The sequence below is a fragment of the Austrofundulus limnaeus genome, unplaced genomic scaffold, assembly GCF_001266775.1.
Source record: "Austrofundulus limnaeus strain Quisiro unplaced genomic scaffold, Austrofundulus_limnaeus-1.0 Scaffold1068, whole genome shotgun sequence".
Lineage (NCBI taxonomy): Eukaryota > Metazoa > Chordata > Actinopteri > Cyprinodontiformes > Rivulidae > Austrofundulus > Austrofundulus limnaeus.
This window is the reverse complement of record NW_013953470.1, coordinates 1-23,216: the sequence shown is the minus strand read 5'-3', so window position 1 is coordinate 23,216 and position 23,216 is coordinate 1. Positions and strand designations below refer to the sequence as shown.

General features: G+C 42.6%; 1 protein-coding gene across 3 annotated transcripts in view; it reads left to right on the top strand.

The window, feature by feature from the left end:
* kmt2a (lysine (K)-specific methyltransferase 2A) overlaps positions 1 to 19,032 on the top strand; it is a 36,839-nt gene extending 17,807 nt beyond the window's left edge. The window contains exons 7-34 of one of the 3 annotated variants that reach the window (XM_014030480.1): positions 171 to 244; positions 408 to 644; positions 728 to 874; positions 1,914 to 2,009; positions 2,293 to 2,413; positions 2,533 to 2,646; positions 2,825 to 3,009; positions 3,147 to 3,323; positions 3,831 to 3,941; positions 4,178 to 4,251; positions 7,085 to 7,299; positions 7,427 to 7,521; positions 7,605 to 7,742; positions 7,821 to 7,979; positions 8,091 to 8,202; positions 8,290 to 8,368; positions 8,479 to 8,639; positions 8,923 to 9,069; positions 9,153 to 11,760; positions 11,850 to 14,498; positions 14,622 to 14,690; positions 14,766 to 14,992; positions 15,199 to 15,273; positions 15,371 to 15,545; positions 16,536 to 16,643; positions 16,734 to 16,814; positions 18,140 to 18,269; positions 18,357 to 19,032. In XM_014030480.1, coding sequence (XP_013885934.1) covers positions 171 to 244; positions 408 to 644; positions 728 to 874; positions 1,914 to 2,009; positions 2,293 to 2,413; positions 2,533 to 2,646; positions 2,825 to 3,009; positions 3,147 to 3,323; positions 3,831 to 3,941; positions 4,178 to 4,251; positions 7,085 to 7,299; positions 7,427 to 7,521; positions 7,605 to 7,742; positions 7,821 to 7,979; positions 8,091 to 8,202; positions 8,290 to 8,368; positions 8,479 to 8,639; positions 8,923 to 9,069; positions 9,153 to 11,760; positions 11,850 to 14,498; positions 14,622 to 14,690; positions 14,766 to 14,992; positions 15,199 to 15,273; positions 15,371 to 15,545; positions 16,536 to 16,643; positions 16,734 to 16,814; positions 18,140 to 18,269; positions 18,357 to 18,632 — 8,840 coding nt within the window. In that variant the 3' untranslated portion in view covers positions 18,633 to 19,032. Of the gene's footprint in view, positions 1 to 170; positions 245 to 407; positions 645 to 727; positions 875 to 1,910; positions 2,010 to 2,292; positions 2,414 to 2,532; positions 2,647 to 2,824; positions 3,010 to 3,146; positions 3,324 to 3,830; positions 3,942 to 4,177; positions 4,252 to 7,084; positions 7,300 to 7,426; positions 7,522 to 7,604; positions 7,743 to 7,820; positions 7,980 to 8,090; positions 8,203 to 8,289; positions 8,369 to 8,478; positions 8,640 to 8,922; positions 9,070 to 9,152; positions 11,761 to 11,849; positions 14,499 to 14,621; positions 14,691 to 14,765; positions 14,993 to 15,198; positions 15,274 to 15,370; positions 15,546 to 16,535; positions 16,644 to 16,733; positions 16,815 to 18,139; positions 18,270 to 18,356 lie in introns of all 3 variants that reach the window. The other 2 variants (XM_014030479.1, XM_014030478.1) reach the window with 2 other exon arrangements.
* The last annotated feature ends 4,184 nt before the right edge of the window (positions 19,033 to 23,216 follow it).

The following is a 23,216-nucleotide window of genomic DNA, read 5'->3' as shown; positions in this document are numbered from 1 at the left end:
CTTTTTTTTGTTTAGTATTAATGTTTATTCAAGTGTACTCAGAGCAGGATCCACGTATTCTTCACCACACCGTTTCACAGACCTCAGCTCTCGCCTCGCTGGGAGAATGATGCATATTTCATCAATAATCTCACACATATTTGAATGTCATGTTCTTCTCTTTTTCCCAGCTGACTCAAAACAGTTGAAGAAGCAASCTTCTCGCACTATTCCTCTATTTCCTAAGCAGAAACCAAAAGACAAGGTAGGAATTTGCTGAATCAGAGATTGGATGAAATGGTTTTGTATCGAAAATCTTCTCGCCACGTTTTATTTATTTATTTATTTTTGCTTTATGCAGATGTCACACATTATTTTAAATATGTATTTTCTTTTCTTTCTTTGTTATTTAATGCAAACAACAAAAGCTGCTGAGCACTAAACCTCCCAGCAGCAGTACTTTAAACTCGCTGAGCACTCCCTCGACTAGGGAGCTGGTGAAGTCCAGAGCGCCCTGCGACGGAGTGCATCGTATCAGAGTGGATTTTAAGAGGGATCAGGACGTGGAGAAAGTGTGGGAGGCTGGTGGCCTCAGCCTGCTCACCTCAGTGCCCATCACACCCAGGGTACTCTGCTTCTTATGTGCAAGCAGTGGAGACGTTGAGGTAAAAAGTAACAAAAATAGTTGCTTTAGTCATTTAAAATCCACGCGATGTGCTCACTTTACGTTTGCCCTTTCTCGCCCCAGTTTGTCTTTTGCCAGGTCTGCTGTGAACCGTTCCACCTCTTTTGCCTCGGGGAGTCAGAGCGCCCCCTCCAGGAGCAGTTTGAGAACTGGTGTTGCCGAAGATGCCGATTCTGCCAGGCCTGTGGGCGCCAGCACCAGAAAGCTAAAGTAAGCCAGTTTAAAGCTGCTAACAAAAGAAGCTCAGTTTAGACTGACAGAGCGGAGAATCTTTTAAAAAGAAAGAAGCCGGCAGGACTTGCCAGCACACATCACTTAATCGCTTTCTTGGCTTCCTGCCGGAGTTTGTATGGTTATCTCACACCCGCGTCCAAAATGTGCATAATGTGAGTCCTTAGTGGCTGTCATTTAAGAATTATATATTAACATTTTGGGGTTTAAACAACACATTATAACCATGCTACATATTAATATTCATCAATTAATTAGTTTTTTATTGGTAATTTGTAAGGAAAATTCTAAAGACGGAGTGAAAGTAGAGAATTTAATGTAGCAAGTAAAGTAATTTTAAAGAAAAATATCCACAAAGAACATGAACCAACATTAACTGTAACCAAGGAGAAGTTTAAACATCATCAAGTGTCTGGTCAACGCTAAAAAAGATTTTTAAATGCCTAATATCTCAGCTTGTTGTGGAGCGTAAAACCTTATTGGACCAAGCATTACATATTTATTGCAGGTGCTAGATGTTGCATAGATATCTTTATATTCTGTTTGGGTCTTTCTTTCTTTTTCAACTCGTTTAGCTTTCTGTATTTTATATGACCTTTTTCTTAACTGTTACGTCAAATTATTTGTGACAGAACTGTCAAATAACGTCTGGACTTATATATAATATAGCGCTATATAGTTACAATAAGGAGGAATTCAAACCAAGGCATGATGGTTACACTTTATATAGACCCCAACTGAATGATTTAAATGTGAAAAGGGTTTTAAAAGTATGATATTTCTCTTTTAAAAGTAGTTCCAAACAAGAGGAAAAATATTTATACTGGCCACGATTTTAAAACACTTAATATATACTTAAATTTTTTATTCATTATCATTTAAATAATAGGAACTGCTGAGACTGAGTGTTAGCAGCAACAACAAGTGATCTTTGTTTTATTGGGCATTAAAGTAAGTGGACTCATTTGTTGCTTAACTTTTTTTTCCATCTTCCTTTTGGCCTCTCACACTGTAGCAGCAGCTGCTAGAATGTGATAAGTGCCGTAATAGCTATCACCCGGAGTGCCTGGGTCCCAACTACCCCACCAGACCCACCAAGAAGAATAGAGTTTGGGTACGGATCAGCACCACTCTGTCATCACACATCGTCTCTGCCCTCTAACCACTGCCTGACCAAACCTAAGTGTCATGTTCAAACATATTTTTGTCCCCCCTTTCCCTCCTCCACTTGTTCGCACATTTTCCATCTTCTCAAGTTTGTGCTGCTTGCAATCATTGGACCTCTCACAGGCTGTGTCTATAAACGAACTCCACTTTCACACCGTTTACACTTCTTCAAAGAAGTGCTTTAATGTTTCTGCCACGTCTGGTTCAATATGGTTTTTCCTTATTTGTAGATTTGCATCAAGTGCGTGCATTGTAAGAGCTGCGGAGCCACCAAACCTGGGAAATCCTGGGATGCCCAGTGGTCACATGACTTCTCCATGTGTCATGACTGTGCCAAACTTTTCGCTAAAGGTGAGTGAGCAGCTGTACGTCGGTGATTCTCTTTTAGATTACAGGTGAAGACTCAGTCCAAGTGACGGTCCCAACGATGTTGTCAAAGCTAGTTTTAGTTGTGAAATCTTCTCTTACAGGGAACTTCTGCCCACTGTGTGATAAGCACTATGACGATGACGACTATGACAGCAAGATGATGAAGTGTTGTCGCTGCAACAGATGGGTTCATGCCAAGTGTGAGAAGCTTACAGGTTAGGAAGAGGCCGTGTAGACATAATAATAAAGAAGACAGTATTTCAGCTTTTGTCAGTTTCTAGTGTCTGAGCGCTGACAGGTGATCGTGAAGAGCTGTCATGCTGATGAGCTGCTGAAACACAACACATCTAATGATGGCCGCTTTAATGACCTGTCATTTTTGCTGTCCCTCAGATGAAATGTATGGACTTCTGTCAGCGCTGCCAGAAAGCGTTGCCTTCACATGTACCAAATGTACTGAACGGTATCCGGCCAAGTGGAGGACGATACTGGAGAGGGAGTTTCAGTGCTGCATTCGCAATGTCCTCAACGCACTGCTTAATTCACGCACATCCATGCACCTGCTACGCTACAGACAGGTTAGATAAAAAAACAAACTGCTGTGATCATTTGACTGAAATGCCAAACTAGAGATATTAGATTTAGCAATAGCAGTAGGGGTTTACTTGTAATCAAAGGCTAACTTTGCCTATCTCTCTGGTTGGTTCTGTGGCAGGCGGTGAAACCTCCGGAGCTGAATCCAGAGACAGAAGAGAGTCTTCCATCCCGTCGTTCCCCAGAGGGCCCAGATCCTCCAGTTCTTACTGAGGTCACTCCCACACCTCCAAGCGATTCCCCTCCTGACTTTGAATCCATTGAGAAGAAGATGGATCAGGGTCGTTACTATTCATTGGTAAGTGTTTTACTGCTGCTCCCGCAACAAATACTGCAGCACCCGCTTGGTTGCATTTTATTCAGAGGTAGTTCATGTGTCTTTACATTCACCTTACGAATATTTGTACTGGTGTCTTAAAGTCTGTCCTTATAAATAAATGCAGGGTGGGAGTAGCGTGGCATTTCAAGCAGTTTATATTTGAAAAATATAACTTTAAAACATGTTTTGGCATCATTTCATTGGCAAATGACTTGTATCGTTGGTTATGCTTTAAGGGTGTAACAATACATCAATCCATATCGATATATCAATTACTGATTAATTATTCAATTACTTCAAGGCAAAACAAAAACATTGATTCATATTGTCATCATATGCACAATGTGGGTCAATATTATGCTTATGATGTAAGCTGATAAATATAGCTACATTTTTGTCCCTGTCAGTGGTCTGTTCCTGTTAATTATTCTTTAAAAAGCATGTTCTGCTCTTGCACATCACTCATTTTCATCGTTTCTCTCGCAGCTGGAGTTTAGTGATGACATTGTACGAATCATTCAGACAGCCATCAGCAATGACGGAGGCCAACCTGAGAGTAGGAAAGCCAACAGTATGGTGAAGTCTTTCTTCATACAGGTAAGAATCTTACTGTAACGGCTGAATTTTAGTTCATTTTGCAAACAGTCTAATTCCATAATGAGAGTTTGAACAGTTCAGACAGTTTAAAAGTATTTATTTTGTGCTCTGACTTGGGTTCAGTAGTTACTTTAGTTATCTTGGTCTTGTAGTGAGCATCATCATCATCAGCCTTCTTGCTGCAAACTGCAGGTCATTAGGCTGATGAGTCAACTTCACAATGTTTTCCCTTTCAGCAAATGGACCGAATCTTCCCGTGGTTCAAAGTGAAGGAATCCAGATTCTGGGAAAGACAAAAAGTCTCTGCCAAGTGAGTTCCTATCCCTGCCATGAATTTGTAATGTTCAGCAACTGTTTTGTGTTGAAAGCACAAACATAAATTCTGACAAAAGCACTTTAAATTGAGCTAAAAGACATCTCTAACTAATACAAATAAAGTATGGAAGTCCAGATGTAAGCAGAGCTCTGTGCTTCTTAGCTTCACTGGTATTGACAAACGTGCCATCATTTCCTGAACTCGCAAGTCCAAGTTGTGTTAGTAATTACAGAGAAGAACATTGGACCTGCATTACTCCGGTAATGTGAGCCCATCCAAAAACCTTTGAGAAGTTTTCAAGAAGTGCTGCTCTGTAATTATTGAGGAGTAAAACGTGGTTTCACTAGAAGAAGCTGTATCATTATCTGTGTATAGGAGGACACCATGAAGCATGACCATTTATAAAATGTTCAAGTTTAGTGTTGCAAACACAGAAGGGGGTGAAATCTTGATGTCTTGTGTAGTTATTTTATGTTTTAGCGGTTAATGACATCACCTCTCAAACTCCCGAGAAGCTTTTTGAACAACTCATAAAATATGTGTGAGTGAAGAAGGTCAGTAATTCGTTTTTTCTTTGCGCATACCTTCTCACATCAAAGTGACAGTGACTAACGCCATCAAAATAATTGGTTGCACATTTTCTTATTGAACAAGCCCACCAAGGCCGCGCTGTGGTGAATAACAGATTCTTTAAAGCGTCTGATGCTGATCAGGATCAGTGAAGCCAGCTCCCGTTACAGTCACTTTACTTTGTAAGCTCAGAACAATTTTTATGTTTTCTCCTTTAGAGGTCCACAAATATGAATTAGTACGCATCAAGTATGACTAGTATTGAATTACTAACACTTGAAAAATATGACTGGCTCATCATTAGAGAAACCTTATTTGGACAAATTCAAAGAAGCTTTTTCCTTGAATTTGTCTGAAAGTGTTTTTGGTCTGAATGTTGGAATTTTTTTCCTGACAGTTACATTCATTCAGTCCCCCTGCACTCATTCACTATCTCGGTTAGATTTAGCTGTCTGGTCTCTCAGACCATTAATTCTGCCTTGCCTCCTGGCATTGTGGAAGGCAAACTGTAACAGTGTCAGATTTCACTGGGAGGCTCTTTGATACATATCTGGATCTGTGGTCTATTTGTGGTTTACTTGTCAGCTTGGTCTGTTGCTCTTTGTATCTGTTCAGCAGTCTAGTAAACCAGTGATTTCATCCRGTGGATTTTGAGCCTGCCACTGGAAAGATTTGTGTTTTTTAAGGTTCCTCTGCTGGATGATTAAGCTTAAAACTTCACATTGTATCTATTATTCAGCTTTGCTTGACTTGGCAGGAACATGACTTGGCACATTTTCTTTGATGGGGATAGTTTGTACTGGTGTCTCTTGCTCTATTTTTTTTTTTTTCAAAAGTTGCATGTTATCACATTCTTATACATTTACAACACAAGCCAGAACATTATGACCSCTGTCAGGCTGGTCATAAAACAGTGTTTAGCTGGAAAACCCTTCATTTTGGACATCACTTTTCTGCAAACCAGTTACATTTGATATATGGCAACAAGACATGTATACCTTTGTATATATATATTTGCATATTTATGAACCATCACATCAGTTCAGGAATTATGTCAGATTTGGATTTTTATTTTTATTTATTTTTTTTGGCTTTTCAAATCATATTCTGACATTCTCTAGGATTATATTTTGACCGTTTCCTTCAAGGGAGCCATAGAGAAGTTATTTATTAATCACATTATGACAAACCACTTTTTGCTAGGTTTTCAACCAATGCACTATAGCTTCTTACCTCACAAACCTAATTCTCGGTTCAATGTGACATGTATTCCTTCATTTTATGTTTCCATTAGTTCCTTGTGGAGAGGTGTGCACATTCCTCGGCAGTGAAGATGTAGCTCTTTCTACTGTTCTACTGTTTAAGTAAAACTATGATGGCAGAAACAAATCAGAATGACTTCAGGTTCAGGTTTTTTAGGTGTTTTATTGCAAAAATTGTCCCTGACATTTCGCATCACTGCCACCTTGTGGTAATTTTGGCATAATTTTACTCCAAAGTGTCAGCAAAAAAAAAAAAAAATGCTTAGCAAGACCATAGTCCCTGACTGCTCAAATATTTAAAAATCATTGTTCATCCCTGCTGTGTARTATCTGAAGGAAATGACAAAGAGTYGGAGGTGTGCCTTGTTTCCAAACACAACAGATACATACTGTATGTGATTTCATAGCTTCTGTGTGAAACAAGACAAATGCCACTCTAAAATCTRCAAATCAAATTAATCTGTTGATTAAATCCTCGTGCCAGACACCCTTAGACACCTCCATTTTGTTATTGCCCAACTGGTCAAAGCAGTTTCACTGGACCAATAAAAGAYAACTGGTTTTGATGTTTCAGCTGATAGGTGTATGTGTGGTCATTTATGGGGTGCACATTTAGGAGAATAAATTAACTTGCTTWAAATAAATTAATCTACTTGAGGAAGATTTTACACATCACAGTTTTACAGCTTTCTATGAAAAATGTAGCTTTAAATTTTTTCATTTATTTATGCCAAAATTCTGCCATTACCTACGTTCTAAAGTGTCTTTAAGCTGAAAAGCATTCATCCCTAGCTACTGAGCAACATCAGCCTTAATCTCCCATCGGCTGAGGCTTTACCTAAGTTCTGCACCCTCCCAATCACTGTCTAACATTTTATTTTTGGCATCTTATTTCTGCTCGCACCACTTTACGTTACCAGAATCACAGCTCATGCACCTCATATTACTCGTAGTAGCCCATCATATAAAAGTGTCTCGATCTGTTGTTGTTCCAGCAGTGGGCTCCTYCCCAACGCCGTGCTGCCCCCGTCCCTGGACCACAACTATGCCCAGTGGCAGGAGAGGCAGGAGCTTTGCCGTGCCGAACAACCTCATTTTCTGAAAAAGATCATCCCGGCTCCACAGCCAAAGGCACCTGGTGAACCCGATTCACCCGCCCCCTCTCCGCCGCTCCCTCCCTCCCTGCCTCCACCACCTGCACTCCTACCAGGTGAGGCAGTTACTGAATAATGCACCGCTTGTTATTACATTTGGGCTWTGTCTTTGTGCTTTTTTTCCCCCACGTCTCTATTACGTTTTGTTTTGTTTTAATCACGTTTTTGTTGTTTTCTCCTCAGATTKTGAAGACAGCCCAGAGCTTCCTCCTCCACCAGACGTCACTGATAACAGGCAGTGTGTTTTGTGTCTCAAATACGGAGACGAGAACACAAATGTGAGTCACTAATGGATTTCAGCTTACTTTAAACAAAGAAAAGACTGAGTCTGTGTCTCTTACACCATCTCTGYGTGTTTCAGGAGTGTGGCAGGCTGTTGTACATCGGTCAGAATGAGTGGGTTCATGTGAACTGTGCTCTCTGGTCTGCTGACGTGTTTGAAGACGACGATGGCTCTTTGAAAAATGTTCACACGGCTGTTCACAGAGGAAGACAAATGGTAAGACAGAGATTAAGCTGACACTTTTTTTTAAATGTACTCACTGAACTGACACCATCAATCTGTTTTTGCATTCAGCGCTGTGAGAAGTGTGAGAAGTCAGGGGCCACGGTTAGCTGCTGCCTCACCTCTTGCAACGGTAACTACCACTTCATGTGCGCCCGCCAGAGCCACTGTGTGTTCTTGGAAGACAAGAAAGTCTACTGTTCAAAGCACCGGGACCTCATCAAGGGAGATGTAAGGACTTTACTATTAAAAGAATATATATTTTTTGTTGATGATAGAATCTGACAATTGATATTTTTTTATAAGCTTCCTTTAACGTTTCTTTGTTTGCTTGTTCCTGAGGTGGTTTCTGGGTTTGAGGTAACCCGTAGGATCCTGGTGGACCTGGAAGGCATCAGTCTCAGGAGRAAGTGGCTGGCAGGATTGGAGCCAGAAAACGTTCACATGATGATTGGTAAGTTAATTACTGCTAAATGTGGGCTGGGGAAAAAGAAACTGCCAGCTTCCTATCAAACTCTTAATTTAAACTCCATCATTGCAGGCTCAATGACAATTGATTGTTTGGGAATACTGACTGAACTCTCTGACTGCAAAAGAAAGCTCTTCCCTGTAGGATACCAGTAAGTTTTAATTAAGAATCTTCTCTTGTCATTTTCTGACAGCATTTCTGTTTTATTTTCCTACAAATAGCTTTTCAAAGTGAATACATTTATTTTTTTTCACTCTCTAGGTGTTCGAGAGTGTACTGGAGCACATTAGATGCTCGAAAGCGTTGTGTGTATACCTGTAGGATATTAGTTTGTCACCCTCCAGTGACAGAGTCTGACCTAAAGAGCATGATGCCTCCTGAGGAGAATCGCACAATCGCACACAGCCCATCTCCCACAACAGGTAACCTGCCAGTGTCAACATGTTTTCATTTAAATTTAGTGTGGATGGTAGCTATTATGGCTTTAATTATTTTTATTTCTAAATATGAATTAATTAAGCTTCATTAGAGCTGCAGTTTGTGCAATGCTTTATTTTACATTGTGTGTTTTTATTATAAAGCCATTTAAGTCTTGAGTATTGATCTCTGCAGATTTTCAGTTTTTTTGGTTCGTGACAATCATCTGTTTAACCTAAGCTTGTTTCATGATGATTCTCTTTTTGTTTTTTGTTTTTTTATATATAGATGTTCCTGATCCRTTTAAGTCGCCAAGACGCTCTGAAAATTTGTCCCCCGCTAATACTCCCAAACTCAGGGTTTACACCAGAAACAGACACCCCAGCTATCCCCCTTGTCAGCGCTCAATCGACTCCAAGCCTACGCCACCTCCAGGTTCAAATATTTATTCTTTATTCAACTATTTAAAGAAATGCAATCAGTCTTTTCTTAACTTACATTGTTGATTTGCTTTGTAGGGGTTACTTCACAGCTTCAAAGCCATGCAGTGGTCACTGTGAGAGACTCCTTGGTAAACTCCAGGAACATAGACTCTCGACGTCACAGCTCTCCTTCTCTTTCCTCTCCTCCCCACCAGCTGAACAGACTGAGGGGAGTGACCGCCTCGCCTCAGGCCTCGACACGACCCCTCACCTCACCCCCTCCCCTCATTCCTTCCCCTGCCAGAGACCCCGAAAAGTCCAAACACATCAGCAGAGAGTCAACAAAGAACGCAGTCCAGAGAGACGACGAGAAGGTCAAACTGTTTTCAACAGACAGACACAGACCGCAGCCAGCTAAAGAGCAAGYGTTACGAGACACAGATAAGGGGAGAACGTCAAGTCGAGATCATGCTTCCAAGGACTCTGACAAGAGCAGACCACCCAGAGAACATGGGCAGAAAGACTCTGACAAGAGTCAAGTATCAGCCAAAGAGCCAGAAAAGAGAAGACTTTTAAATCCTGACTCAGGTCTGAAAGAATCTGAAAGTGGAAGACCTCTTAAYAGAGATCACTCAAGAGATTCTGAAAAGGGGAGACAGACGAGCAGAGAACTGAGCACTAGAGACACAGATAAAAGTAAATCATCATCCAGAAACCCTAGCTATAAGGACATGAACAAGTCTGGGTCCCTCAGTAGGGATACAGGAGTGAAGGAATCAGAGAAACATAAACAATATAGCAAGGAAACAGGGAAAGACTCGGGCCAAGGTAAAGAAAGACCATCAAGTAGAGACTCTGACAAGGGTAGACCTTCTTCTAGGGATTCAAGTTATAGAAGCATGGAGAGGAACAAAGAGTCTGGCTCAGGGAGAGATGGTCAGTCCAAACGGACTGGAATTGACAGTAGGAGTCCAAGACTTGTACCTGCAGGCTCAGGGCAGTCTTCCCCTCCGGTGGGCACCACTGTTCATTCAGGTCAGCAGAGAAGTAGCAGCACCAAACAAGTTGAAAAGCAAGGTAAACATGAAGGCAAAGACCGGGATCTTTCTCCAGGGCTCAGTTTGATGCCTTGTCACCGGCCCACCCATTCCTCTAACGTCCTCCCGTTCAAGGATAAGCCCAGCTCAGGGAAGGAGAGTAGCTGTGCCACTGGAAATATACCACCATCTCCACTCCATAAGGATTCTGCTGTTGGGAACTCTGGCTCCCCGCAGAAGTCCAGTACACGGAAAGCAAACAATCTCTCATCGGGTTTAGCTGTAACAGCAGCCGGGACTCCAATGTGGTCATCAAGGACATCGACAGAAGATGATGTTGTTAAACAGGGCTCCCTGCACCTGGCCTCCCCAGCTGCAGGCTCAGCTGCCAAAGACAAACATCCCAAAGTTAAAACAGCAGGCAGCAGAGATGCATCCAAAGACCGAGATAGGGAGAAGAGCCTTCAAAACAGCAACAGCAGCAACAGAATTCCACTTCTCAACAATAACACAAAAGCTACTGGCAGCTCAAACACGCACCCCAGCCCTTACAACAACAGCAGCAGCAAAGCTCCAGTGCTCGGAAACAGCACCAAAGCCCACGGAAAGCCTCAGGGAGAGAGGCACGAGAACCAGGGAAGCGAAAGATCGTCCAAAAAGAGCAGGGATAATTACTCCTGCCCAGAACGGAAGAACAGTTCCAGTCTGGACAGCTTACAGCAACTACAACAGGCTAGTTTAGCTCCAGAGAAAGGTGTGACCGCCTCCAACCAGTCTCACATGAAACAGACAGCCAATCAGCTTTCTCTGTCGACCAGAGAGAAGAAGCGATCAGTTAAACCCTCTCCTCCAGTTCCACTCAAGTCTGATACCAAGATGGACCCTAACGGGACCAACACTGCTGGTGCGATTTCTTCATCCTCCTGTCACACAAGCGTGGTCTCCACTGTCCCTCCTGCCGGACAGGGGGCTCATCGCTCCGCCCACACCGCTCTCTTCTCTTCACCCTCTGCCAGCAGCAGCGACAGCTCYGAGTCCGACACGCAGACTCAAACCGAGGAGGACGACCTGCTCAAAGACCACCCTAGCGGCAAGCTCAGAGACCACCACGGCCTCCTCGCTCAGAGCACAGAGGACGACGGCGACGGCCCCGAGGACGACCACGACAGAAGTATGGAGGACAAGCACCATGAGGACGACAGTGATGGATCCGGGTCAGCCAAGCGGCGTTACCCTCGACGCAGCGCTCGCGCGCGCTCCAACATGTTCTTTGGTCTCACGCCTTTCTACGGTGTTCGTTCGTACGGAGAGGAAGATCTTCCGTTTTATGGTGGCGGCGACGGAGCAGGAGCCGTGGTCAGGAAGAGGACCRGCAGCCGTAAGAAATCAGCTGAGGGGCAGGTGGATGGAGCCGACGACATCAGTACCTCGTCTTCGTCAGGGGACAGCGGAGAGGATGAAGATAGTGCCGTTAAAAACAGGAGTAAAGACTCTTATTATTACAACTTCACTCGGACAATAATTAACCCCGGTGAGGGTCTTCCATCTATAGAAGGGTTAGATCACTGCCTAGGAAGGGGGTCCCAGCTTCAGCGCTTTCTAAAAGACGAAGAGCAGCAGCAGCAACGAACCCAAGAAAAAACAGAAGACGACATGCTGAGTACTTTGTTAGTACACTTTTTTCAAATTAATCTAAAAGTGTTAGTTTTTGTCTTCAGTTGTCTAATAATTGTGTTATATTTGCTGTTTTTAACAGGACTTTAGGCAAGCAGCGCATCAGCCAGCTGGACGGCGTTGACGATGGCTCAGAGAGCGATACCAGCATCTGCACCACCAGCACCACAACCACCACGGCCACTTCATCTTCCACTCCTCACAAGAGCGCTCCTAAGAGGAGAGGCAGAGAGAGGCTCACAGATAAAACTGACTCCCGTGACTCGAGCAAAGAGGCTGACAGCAGCAGCGGGGCAGGAAGTGGCAGCACACGAGAAAGCAGAAAGAGCCATAAGGAGAATTGTCTTCCTCTTGGGGGCGGTGTCAAAGCCCAGCCACAGAGTCAGGGTCAGGATCCTCTGGAGGCCCAGCTGTCCCTCAGCACAGACCTGCTTAAATCAGATTCTGATAACAACAACAGCGACGACTGTGGGAACATCTTGCCCTCGGATATCATGGAGTTCGTTTTAAACACGCCGTCCATGTCGCTGCCGGCTCTAGGTCAGCAGTCCGAGCCGTCGTCCTCAGAGCTGCTGCTGGACGAGAGCTACGTTGGAGTGGATGTGAACAGGCGGAAAGACATTCTGTTCGAAGACTTTTCGCAGCCGCTGCCCAGTGCTGAAAGTGGAGGGGTTGTAGAGAGCAGCGTTAGTAGCTCCATATCAGTAGAAGAACCGTATCTTCCCCTCGAGCTGCCCTCTGACCTCTCTGTCCTGACAACACGCAGCCCAGCTGTCAGCACGAGTCAGAACCACGCTGCTGGGAGTCTCATCTCAAATACCTCAGATCGCAGTATTCTAGGGTTGAACTCTGACCCAGAGAGCATCAGTGGAGAGAAAAGTGGAGACAAGAAAGGAACCGGGCCTGGTGTGTCACCGTCAGAGAATCAGCTTGATGGTACAGCTTTGGGAAACAGGGACACGCCGGTCTCAGAAGGTCACATGACTCCAGAGCAGTTTATTTCCAGCCCTGCTATTGGTCAAGTAGTTGAAACTCCTGTTAGCCAGGATGTAAGTAGGAGTTCTGGTACTTCGGGCTTGCCAAGTTCTCCCTCTGTGCCTCTACAGAGTCAGAAGTACCTTCCAGCATCAGCAGCAGCTACAGGCAGTCCCAGTCCAGTGCTTGGCCCAGGACCTTCCCAGACTCAGGTTTCCAGCCCAACAGTCATCAAACCAGGTCCTGACAAGCTCATYGTGGTCAATCAGCAGTTCCAACCTCTCTACGTCCTTCAAACAGTCCCCAACGGTGTAACCCAAAAAATCAGTGCAACAGGAGTGATGGACCCTTCCTCTCCAGCGGTGCTGAGTTCAATGACTCTGACCTCGGGGTTAAACGCYAGTTTAACTTCAGCCCAGCCAATATTTCCTGCTGGTGGCAAAGTCCTAGGCGCAATACCTCACCCATCTCAGATTCACGCCTTCACAGGATCCACGCAGGCAGGCTTCCAAACAGGAATCCCCAGCACCACCTCGGGGCTGCTCATTGGTCTGCCCTCACAGCCACACGACCAGTCCCAGATTCTGGTCTCAGAGCCTGGTAAACCGCAGGAGCTGGGTCCTGGCGTGGCCATCGTTTCTAGTCCCTCCTCTCTCACTCATTCATCTGCTGTTCTCGCTTCCCCCCACGGCAAGAAGAGGCCCATCTCTCGCCTGCCGAGAAAAAGCAAAAAAGTGGCCCGCTCCCGCAGCCAGCCCACTCTGGCCCCCTCTGAAGTAGGACCCTCCAACGTGACTCTCATCAACCTGTCTTCCCAACAGATCGCTGCAAGTATTCCTGGCCAAGCAGGTGGTCTGGTGGAGTTAGGCACCCTCTCTGCCTCTCAACGCAAGGTCCCCAACATTATCAAGAGGCCAAAATCAGGCGGGGTTATGTACTTGGATCCCACTACGCTCTTGCAGCAAAGACTCTCCGGTCCTGCCCAACCCGGCATCCTGAGTCACGATTCTTCTGCTCATCTTCTACCTTGCACCGTCTCTGGTCTCAGCCCCAACTCGTCAGTGTTGAATGTTGTGTCTGTTCCCCCCAGCGGCTCCGCCGGCCTCCTCGCTCCAGGTTCGGTGTCACTCTCCACCCCCGTGCTGAGCTCCGCCGACATCACGGGGCCGATTAGCAACCTCCTTTTTAAAGCCAACCCACACGGTTTGAGCCTATCGGATCAGTCGGTGGTCCTTCAGCCAGCAGGGGGAGCTCCTCTGATGTCCCATCTCGGCTCCTCTGTTCAGACGTCCATAGCCAGCAGTATCTGCGTCCTGCCCACCCAGCAGACGATCACCATGGCTGTCAACCAGCGCGGSGAGGCCGAGGGCAGGAGCGTCCACTTGCAGCATCAGTCGCAGCCTGTCAGCAGTGCTCAGACTGTGGACTCGAATCTRAACAGCATCGCTTTGTCTCCCAGTCCGTCTGCCCCTCCGAGAGGCGCGAAAGGACGTTTTGTTGGAGTGTTCACTCAAAAACCGATCTCTGCACATTCCCAGAGCAGCAGGACGACACCTATTTCCATATCATCAGAGCAGAGACCAGCTAACTCCGCTGCAACTTTGTCCAGCGCGCAATCCAGTCTGGAAAAAAGCAAAAAGAAAGTGAAGAGAAGCCGACAGACTCCAGATATTAACAGTGGAAAGAAGCTTAAGGCCTCTCAGRCAGAAGATCATCAGAGCAACCCTGAAAAACACCCCCCACTTTCAAATCCAAGGTGAGACACGCTTCTTTTTTATATCAAGTAGTACTTACTCTGTTTCAAGCAAATACACTTGAACTGCCTTTCTTTCCTCTGAAATGTTMAAATGAGTAYCTGTTCAAATGTCTTTCTGTGCAGCTCMAGAGAACTGAGCTCTCCTGAACCTATGGACACAGGCAAACCCCCAGATAAGGCGACCAACAAGAGGTATGCAGTGCCACAGTTAGACGTTTTCAAACCGGTCCTAAAATAGAGCTAAAGCTTTATTTGCGTATTCTTCAGTGCCATCGGTAAAAAGAAGAGTCCTGAAGGGCACGCGTTACCAGAGAAAATGGTGGGAAAGGACAAACCATCTGCAGCTGGAGATGCTGGWTCTGTTCCTGCAGCATCACCACCTGACCAGGATGGCAACAGCAGGGATTCTGGCCTGGAYAGCAAACCCAAAAAGGGCATCATCTTTGAAATCTGCAGCGAGGACGGCTTCCACATTCGCTGTGAGAGCATTGAAGGTAAAACAAAACAGCCTAAGTAACTACCCAGCTTACGATATAAATGGTAATCAGTATAGAGGAAACTAATAAATCAGTAAAACATGYTGCATATTGAATGGACTTAACATAGAGTATGTTTAAAATGAACTWAAATAATATGAATGGAGTACAAGATTATTCAATGAATTCCCTAATAAGTTTTATTCATTCATTATTATTTACAGAGGCCTGGAAGTCCCTGACTGATAAGGTGAAGGAGGCTCGTTCCAATGCACATCTCAAAGAGCTTTCTTTTGAAGGTGAAGAACACAGGAATTGCTCTTGGAGCACCACTTGTACCCGCTTTGTGTAGAAGGCTGTTGTTCCATTTATACKGTGATTTTCTGCTCATTTCAGGTGTGAATGGATTGAGGATGCTGGGAGTCGTACATGAAGCTGTGGTCTTTCTGCTCGAGCAGCTGAACGGATCCAGGCACTGCCGCAGCTACCGTTTCCGCTTCCACAAACCAGAGGAAACCGACGAACCTCCTCTCAATCCCCACGGCTCAGCTCGGGCAGAAATCCACCACAGGTTAGAAAAGAGCCGACTCACACACAAACACATGCACACATCGGTTTTTATCTTTTTTTTTTATCTTTATTTATTTAACAGGGACAATGATACAAAAACATAGAACAGATAAGTCTGAAACTGATGTGTTGCACAAAGAGTATATAGCTACAGCTAATTTGCAACTCCAGTCCCTGGTTGGGCATTTCTACACAAATAAAATACATACAGTTTATACATCCATATACACTAAAAATACATAAGCATGTCTGCCAAGAAATTCATAAAATCATCCAATACAACTTACGAATTCATGCAATAAAAATTAACAAAAAAATCATAAAAACATTAAAATACATAAAAGTTAGAATTCTAAAACAAACAGTTCGAATAACCTTAGAACCTCTAAAATTAACCATACACATCCTCAGGTACCTCTCCATCCTCTCACATTAGCCAACACACGCTAAAAATTATCACTACAACACTTAACTCACCAACACATACAGTCCTACACAGAYTTTTCTCATCATTAAATCTAAATACTAAAGATGATCACATCTTTGGTTTTCCTTTAGCCAAGATTTAGTCATGTGAATGATTTTTTTTAAATTCAAACATAGTTTTTATTTGCAGAGGCAATAAGCTCCATAATGTTGTGCTTTTGTATGAAAACATACATACAAATGAGGTTCAGACTGACAACAATTAAGTCTTAAAGTAGACACATGCTTTTAAATCCTTCWCTTTCACATTTAAATCATTCAGTTGGGGTCTATATAAACTGGAACTGCAATGCTTTGGTCTGAATTCCTCCCAAGTCACAACAAAATGCATTTAACAGCTAAAAAAGTGGWTTTTGCATATGTCCCCTTTAAGTGCTTGTGGTTTTTGCTTTGGTTCAAGACTATTACAGTTTTGTGTGGTTATGGCTGGTTCTTCATAATGAACTTAAATTCATGTTTTTATTATGTCTCTCATGACCTCCTGCTGCACTGTTCTACAAACCAGGAGGTCTGTATTTGACATGTTCAACTTCTTGGCCTCGAAACACCGCCAACCACCCGAGTACAGACAACAGGAGGAAGAGGATGAGGAAGGGCAGCTCAGGACTGCCAGGTAAGTAACTGCATTTATCAGTTTATGAGATTAAGATAGAACTGCTGAGATCRCTACTTTAAAATTTCCTTTCTCATGCTGTTACTGCAGGCGCACTTCCATGGAGCTGCCGCTCRCTGTGAGGTTCAAACAGCTGAAGGCCACCTGGAGGGAAGCTGTTGGAGTCTACAGGTTAGAAAAACTGTGATAAGTGTGTTCGTCTTTATTATTAACTAAGGCAGATAGAATGATTCATAGGAAATACTTCATAAGAAAGAGCATTGGTACTTTTACAGCAAATCCTGTATGTGGTTTGTTTATATAAATTTTAAGAAAAAAAAAACCACTTCACATTTGTCTAGTACCTGGTAAATTAAAAAAATATATTACTGTATTATTATAGCCATAAATATCTGCCTGCAAGCWATTTAAAAAGCAAAGAAAGGATCTTAGGTTTAATCTCAGCAGCTTCGTTATGACAGGACCATTGCCTGGTTTGTCTTTTTGCTGAAAAATAAACTTTATCCCCAGCCCTGCAGAGAAATCCTCTAATAAAATTATAAAAATTGCTGCTAATCCTGTTAACTGGAGTTTTTTTATTATTATTATTTTGTTTCCACCAGTCTGATGCGTCAGTGTAGATCAGGRTGCACATTTCTGTATGAGCCCACCTGAGACCATAGTTTTCACTTCAAAATCATTTAAGATGGCAGAAGCAGACGCTAGGACACTCTTAAGTTCTTCCTCTTTTCTGCTTTTTTTTTTATTTTTGGGAGGGTTGTGTCCAGTAGGTGTTCTGTAGAAAAAAAAGCACCCCAACTGGAAAAGCACTGTTAGTAAACAATTAAAAAAATTGTGATGGTTTTGTTTCAAATTCGTCATTTTTAACCACACTTCAAATATCAATTTTCAGTTTTTCAATTCAAAAAATGTATTAATTTCATTAAAAAATATCTATATACAATAAAAAAAACAAAGAAAATACACAAATCAAAAATCGAATTAAAATGAAAGGTAGCAAAAGAAGAATAAATCTTATAATGTTTGCCCCTTTTATCCCCAGAATATATTCAAACAAAACATAATTTACAAAACAATACAAATAAAAATAAAAACATCAACTCAAACAACTCATACAGCTTCACATTTTACTTTCAGTAAATCATTGCCTATTTTGGAGTGACAAGGACGGATAAGATTAGGAATGAGATCATCAGAGGTACAGCACAGGAGGCCAGACTGAGATGGTTTGRACATGTCCAGAGGAGGGACAGTGGGTAGAAGGGCGTTAGAGACACAGCTGCCAGGAAAAAGACAGGAGATAAATGGATACAGTTAKAGAGGACATGAAGGTAGTTAGAGTGAACACAGAGTGAGATGCAGGAGGATGACTTGCTGTGGTGGCTCCTGAGGGGGAAGAGGAGAAAAAATAAAAATAAATGTTGCACAATTTTACTTACATATCTGTGAACAAAGCCTGTCAATAAATCACATAAATTGGTCGTTCCCCTCTGCAGGTCTCCTATTCATGGCCGCGGTTTGTTCTGTAAGAAAACTATCGAAGCTGGAGAAATGGTGATTGAATACTCTGGAAACGTCATTCGGTCTGTGCTCACTGACAAACGGGAGAAACACTACGAAGGGAAGGTAAGGCCTTTGGAATAAAGTGGGSAAATCTTATTTACAGTCGTGGGAGAAACCGATCGTACAAATCTGTCTCCTCTGTCCTCCAAGGGGATCGGCTGTTACATGTTTCGCATCGACGACTACGAGGTCGTGGACGCCACGGTGCACGGCAACGCCGCCCGCTTCATCAACCACTCCTGCGAGCCCAACTGCTACTCCCGCGTCGTCACCGTGGACGGCCAGAAGCACATCGTCATCTTCGCGTCCCGCCGCATCTGCTGCGGCGAGGAGCTGACGTACGACTACAAGTTCCCCATCGAGGACGCCAGCAGTAAGCTGCTGTGCAACTGCGGCGCAAAGAAGTGCCGCAAGTTCCTCAACTGATCTACACGACCCGAGGAGGACTCGAGCAGCGGTGCCACGAGGTTGAGAAGACACCCCCCCACTCCCCCAACCCTGCTGTCCTTTGCCATATTTTGGTGATTTCTGTTACGTCAGCTGCTGCAAGTGTCGGCAAAGTGGGTCAGGCTGTATTTTCAGGATGGRCCATATGTAAAAATTCAAACATATTGTGCCTCCTTTTCTCCGTTTTACATTTGACATTAAAAGTTCTACCTGGAGCGGTGAGTTAAGAATCACGTAATTGCAATATCAGCTTTTTCTTTCTTTTTGGATGACTTTTTTTTTTTTTACACTGACCCATGATCCTTGTTTTTTATGTTATGGTCTACTAATGTGAGCTTAGAAGGAAAAAAAATAAATCAAAGAGCTTGGTTTTATTTAACACCAAAGTGCAATTTGTTGAAGGGACTTGTAACAGTGATAAAACCCCTATCATATTTTTTTAAATTTCTTTTTATCTCAACGTCAGCTGTTATTGATGCACATCTCCCTGTCTCAACGTGCCCTGATGCCTTCAGAGCTGGAACCTTCCTCTTAACGTTTGTAAGCGTGTACATAGGTTGTAAATAGGAGCTGCTCTGATGGGGGGGAGCTGTACAGACTGAAACACTAGGGGGAGCATCGTCCACAGGGAAGAAAACAAAAGGAGAGAAAAAGACATCAGGTGAGAAAGATTTTGTTAAAAAGACAATTTATTTTTGATCGTTGCTGTACAGGATTGTTTGATACCATCTTGTAAATTGAGTCTGACAGCTTGGTAGCTTTTGTAGACGTGTTGCTTCTGGCCTGAACGAGTGAGGCAGCTAGAGATTCTGGTGGACTGACAGCCAAGGGACCAGAAAAACCTACTGATGTGCTTGAGTACTTAAAATTGATCGCTTTGTCGTCGATGTAAGCTCGGACTTGTGAATCACAAATCCAAATCCAGGAGCAAGACAACCAAACATCAAGCCCTTAAATTGAATTTTTGACACGACTTGTTTTCTTCTTGGCCTCTTGTGATATTCGTTATTGTGGAGAAAAGAGTTTCTTTTTTAATTTGTTTTTTTTTTTTTTTTTTTTGATAAACTTTCCTCCATGTCAATATCACGCTTGCTTTTGAAAGACAATGTAAATAATGTGTATTTTTCTACAAAACAGAAAAAAAAACTGAAAAGCACTCAATAGCAAATAGCACTTAATGATGGTATTTATATTTTTAAAAATTCGTATTTATTTTATTGCCATTTTTGTAGAAAATAGAGGTTTACAAACACTAATGCTTGGTTTCTATGTTTTGTATTCCACTGCCTTTTTAAAAAGTTTTATTTGTTTTATTTTTATTTTTTTAATTTGGAGCCTGAATGTTTTTCGTTGAATCCAAAGACTGACACTGGTCTGTGGCTTGGTTCCTCTTCAGTTCAGTCCACCAGTAGCTCTTTATCTACCACAGGCCATTTGGCCAGAACTTTTTGTTATGTTATTTTGTTTTTATATTTTTTTGTTGTTCCAGTTCTAGCTGCTGGTTTGACAGTCATGTGAACTATTATTATGCACTTGAGAGAGTTTAGATTGTTGATCCTCAGCCGATATCTCCTCTCTCTCTCCAGCCTTATTGTGTCCACAACAACGTAAATCAAAGAATCAAGTTCACTCACAGGCTGCTTGTCTGGCATCAGTGTAGTTAAACCATCAGACACCAACCCGCTGGCTCTACAGCCCATGAACAAAATGCCCATGTTGGTAAAATTCAACAATAATTGCTTCGATTTGAAATCTGAAATCCCTCTGCAGATTCGGTCTACAATTAAAGAGGTGCCTTTACTTTAACTCAGCCGTCAGCGCTCACTGAGCCAACTAGTTTCATTGAAAAACRTGTGATTGCTCAGTGCTCACCAGCAGATGGGAACCGTTTCTTTCATCAAGCAAATCCCTTTTCTAAGCCTCGATGCCCCAGATTGAATATTTAAGCATTTCTTTGTTTTTTGTTTGACTGCTTCCACTAAGTCAACAAGTGTTGTCTCAGCTTAGTAGTTAATTGTCTTTTGCGGTTCATGCTGACTTTGTTATGACCGTTAGCAGGTACTCCCGCATTGCCCCTTAATGTTGTGAACTTAGATTGAAAAATCGACCCCTCCCTCCATAAAGAGGAAGTTTGCACTTGAGCTGTGGAAAGGGCACTGAACAGTCATAGGAACACTCAGCTCTGTCTCCAGGCACACGATGCAACTCCCGCGCCGAGACCACGAGCGCAGACCCTCACCGAGGGTTTCTGCGTGTTAACCGGGCTCRGACGAACTCCCGACCATGTTATTTTTTTTTTGAGGCTCTAGCGAAGTGCACTTGATTCTTTCTGCTCAACAAAGTGAAGGCAGGGACCACACCAGGAGCCCCCTCCCTTCCAGAGAGTACTGCGTTTTCGGCGCCACTCCGGGCTCGCTGGCTTCTGCTGCTAAGCTCAACCATGAATGTATACTCTTCCTCCGCATCGAACGCGCGCGTTCGCGTGGCGGTGCGGATACTTTGTGAGCTGTATTTATTTTGAGGATCGCAGGCGTGACCTCAAACGACGCAGATTAGTTTTCAGGACTGGGTCTAATTTCAAAGTGAACAGCAGTGGGATTTGTGTCTGTAGAACCACAGGATCTTACAGGTTTTATCTCAAAAGGTTTATGTCAGCAGTGGTAATAAGACGGTTACTGATGCTAAGGGCTCTGTCTTTGACTTCATTTATTTTTATTTTTTATTCTTTTGCTTTTTCAGGTTCAGAGTGTTCAATAAACAATATGTCAGTTACTTTACTGTTTCAAGCAGCATATAAACAATAAGGAAATAACTTCTGGTTGTTTTGGACATTTTATCACGCCACATCAGTGGCCCTTCTTCATCATTATCTGTAATTATAGTATAAATACGTAACAATATATGGAAAACATGCATAGTAATTTCTTGTTCTTGTATCTATACAATATATGGAATGGGCAGACAAACTTAGTTACAGTAGCAAAACAGCGGATTTATAATGGTTAATAGCAATGTTTCAATGTACTCTATAATGGTTTTGTGTTACAGTACTATCAGATAAAACTAACGTGCATCATTCTTTTGTATATTGATATCCAGTACCAGTTTTGCTGTGCCTGTGAGTGTTCCTTTATCACGCAAGGATCACTGCAGTTTAACTTTTTTTTTTTCTTCCGGAACGGAGCGGTTTTTCTGTGATGAGAAATGTAACTGTATTAATGTGGTTGTGAACTTCTTGAGGTCAGCCATTTTGGGTTTAATTTTTTGTTTGTTTGTTTGTTTCCTGGTTGTTGTAGTGAATGTTTTTTTGTTTCATTTGTATGTTTTTAACAGGGACTTTTAAGATGGCTTACTTGATGTGGGAAAAATTTTCGAGTTCGGTTTGTGGAGACAGACCATAATGACACCACCAAAATGGCTTTTTTTTTAATCTACTTTAAAAAAGTTCTCATGTCTCCCTGACCATCTCTCTCTCTCTCTCTCTCCTCTGAAGCTTTGGTTTTACTTATCATGTACTGTTTTATAGAAAGTCATAATGCTGATGTTGGAAATGTTTAATTTATTTATTTTGCACACCAGCATCCACCCTGAGTTGTTCGTTAACAAGTCAAGGTTTTGGAGAGATTGTTTGAGTACGTAACGTGTATTTGTCACATTTTTTTGGAACTGTTTGTTGTGTATAGACAGTCCATGATGGGATGTAGTGTCAGAGACGGGGGAGGGGACGGGTGGGTTACAGTAGGATGTACAAAAAGAGGAATCATGACCAGGCCAGTTTTCTTTTTGCCTTGAATATATCTTTGTCTTATATCAGTATCCTCCTGCTCTCTGTAATAAYGGTATTCATCAGACTTTTCTCCTGTTCAGCAGTGTTTTGCTCATTTTTCTTTTGAGTACGCWTCAACAAAATGAAGGAAAACCACCATCGTGAAAAAATAAACCACAAACTACTTGGTTGAATGTATAATTAGGAAACAAAGCTGTACATAAGTGTAAAAAGAAAAGTTTCTAATCATGTTTATTTTCTATGCACTTTTTTATTTAAGTGATAGTTTAAATAATAAACATGTCTCCTTTACATTTGGTTGTGCCTTTTTTTCTTTTTTTTTTTTTTTTTTTTGTTTAATAGAGACAAAGACAGAAGATTAAAAAGAGTTTTTGTATACAAGTATTAGAACAATTATAGGTCATTTGACTTGAACATAAAGCTGGTTTTGAAAAACAAAAAATAGATGAATAAGTAAATATAAGAAACTATTGAATTAGGCTAAATATTCAAATCCTTGCTTTTCCACTAATTTGAACCATTTAGAAAAAATTACCTCATTTATGTTAGCATTATCTAACTGAACTGATATTAAGAAAAATGTTTATCAACTTTAGCCTTAAATCGGGGCTATACAACTGGTGGCCCGCGGGCCACATCCGGCCTGCGAGTGACCAAATTTTGGCCCACCAATTGATTCATTCATCTCTGAAACCCAAACCCCTGGTTTTCTACTTTAATTATTATAAGTTATTTTAGTTAGACATAGACATGTTTTGTATCTACAGAAACATCAG